This window comes from Suricata suricatta, chromosome 10, assembly GCF_006229205.1.
Source record: "Suricata suricatta isolate VVHF042 chromosome 10, meerkat_22Aug2017_6uvM2_HiC, whole genome shotgun sequence".
NCBI classification, from domain to species: Eukaryota; Metazoa; Chordata; class Mammalia; order Carnivora; family Herpestidae; genus Suricata; species Suricata suricatta.
This window is the reverse complement of record NC_043709.1, coordinates 101,277,819-101,278,714: the sequence shown is the minus strand read 5'-3', so window position 1 is coordinate 101,278,714 and position 896 is coordinate 101,277,819. Positions and strand designations below refer to the sequence as shown.

General features: G+C 70.9%; 1 protein-coding gene across 1 annotated transcript in view; it reads left to right on the top strand.

Annotated features, from left to right (window-relative positions):
* The first annotated feature begins 223 nt into the window (after positions 1-223).
* Positions 224-896, top strand: part of FKBP4 (FKBP prolyl isomerase 4) — a 9,107-nt gene continuing 8,434 nt past the window's right edge. Inside the window, exon 1 of the mRNA XM_029954043.1 lies at positions 224-525. Within this exon, the coding sequence (XP_029809903.1) occupies positions 421-525 (105 nt within the window). The 5' untranslated portion in view covers positions 224-420. The remainder of the gene's footprint in view (positions 526-896) is intronic.

The window sequence follows — 896 nt, the reverse complement described above, 5'->3', positions numbered from 1 at the left end:
GCCAAGCAGCTAGGAGGAGGAATGACCCCCCCCCCCGAAAAAAATGTTTTAATATAAGCACCCTTAGCACTAGAGCCCGAACTGACTTAGAGGCTGCAGTCTCTAGAAAGTTCTCCACCCCCGCCCCCTGCGTCCGTAGCTCCCGCCCCAGCTCCTCCCAGCCCCTCCCTCCGCGGCGGGGTGGGACCAATCGCTCCCCGCGGCCGCTCATTACCCACCTACTCCCGCTCCCGCGCCTGATCCGCCGCGGGCTGCGAGCGCGCCGGGAACCAGAGGTGCTCGAGCCTTCGACCGTTTCGCAGCTGGGTTGCTGCCGCGCTAGCGCCCTCCCGCCCGCACACCCGTGCAGACCGGCCCGGCCGAGAGGGCTTGCCTCGCGCCCAGTGCCCGCTCCCAGAGTAAACGGCGCACCGAGCGGCGATGACCGCCGAGGAGATGAAGGCGGCCGAGAGCGGGGCGCAGTCGGCGCCGCTGCCCCTCGAGGGGGTAGACATTAGCCCCAAGCAAGACGAAGGCGTGTTGAAGGTAAGGGCGAGGGGTGCGGCAGGTGCCCATCGCAGCCGCCCTTCCCGCCGAGCCTGGGAGCCCCCGGGCGCGTCTGCAGCGTCCGGGCTGGTCGTTGAGCCGGGCCGGCGGCCGGTTACATCGCCTTCCTGGACCGGGCTACGTTGTTCGGTGCTGGGAGGGCTGCCGCGCGCTCTCAGGGGATGGCCGAGGTTCGCGGGCCTCCCCACGGCCGTTCTCCAGTTCCTTGAGGAGCCCGCGTTGCGGATGAGGCTCCGGCCCCCCTAGCCTGCGGCGGCCGGGCCCTGGACTGCAGCGCCAACTCCGGCGTGCGCGGTGCAGCGCGGAGGGAGGGGCGGGGCCGCAACGCTGCACGCGAGCTGCAGCTAGGG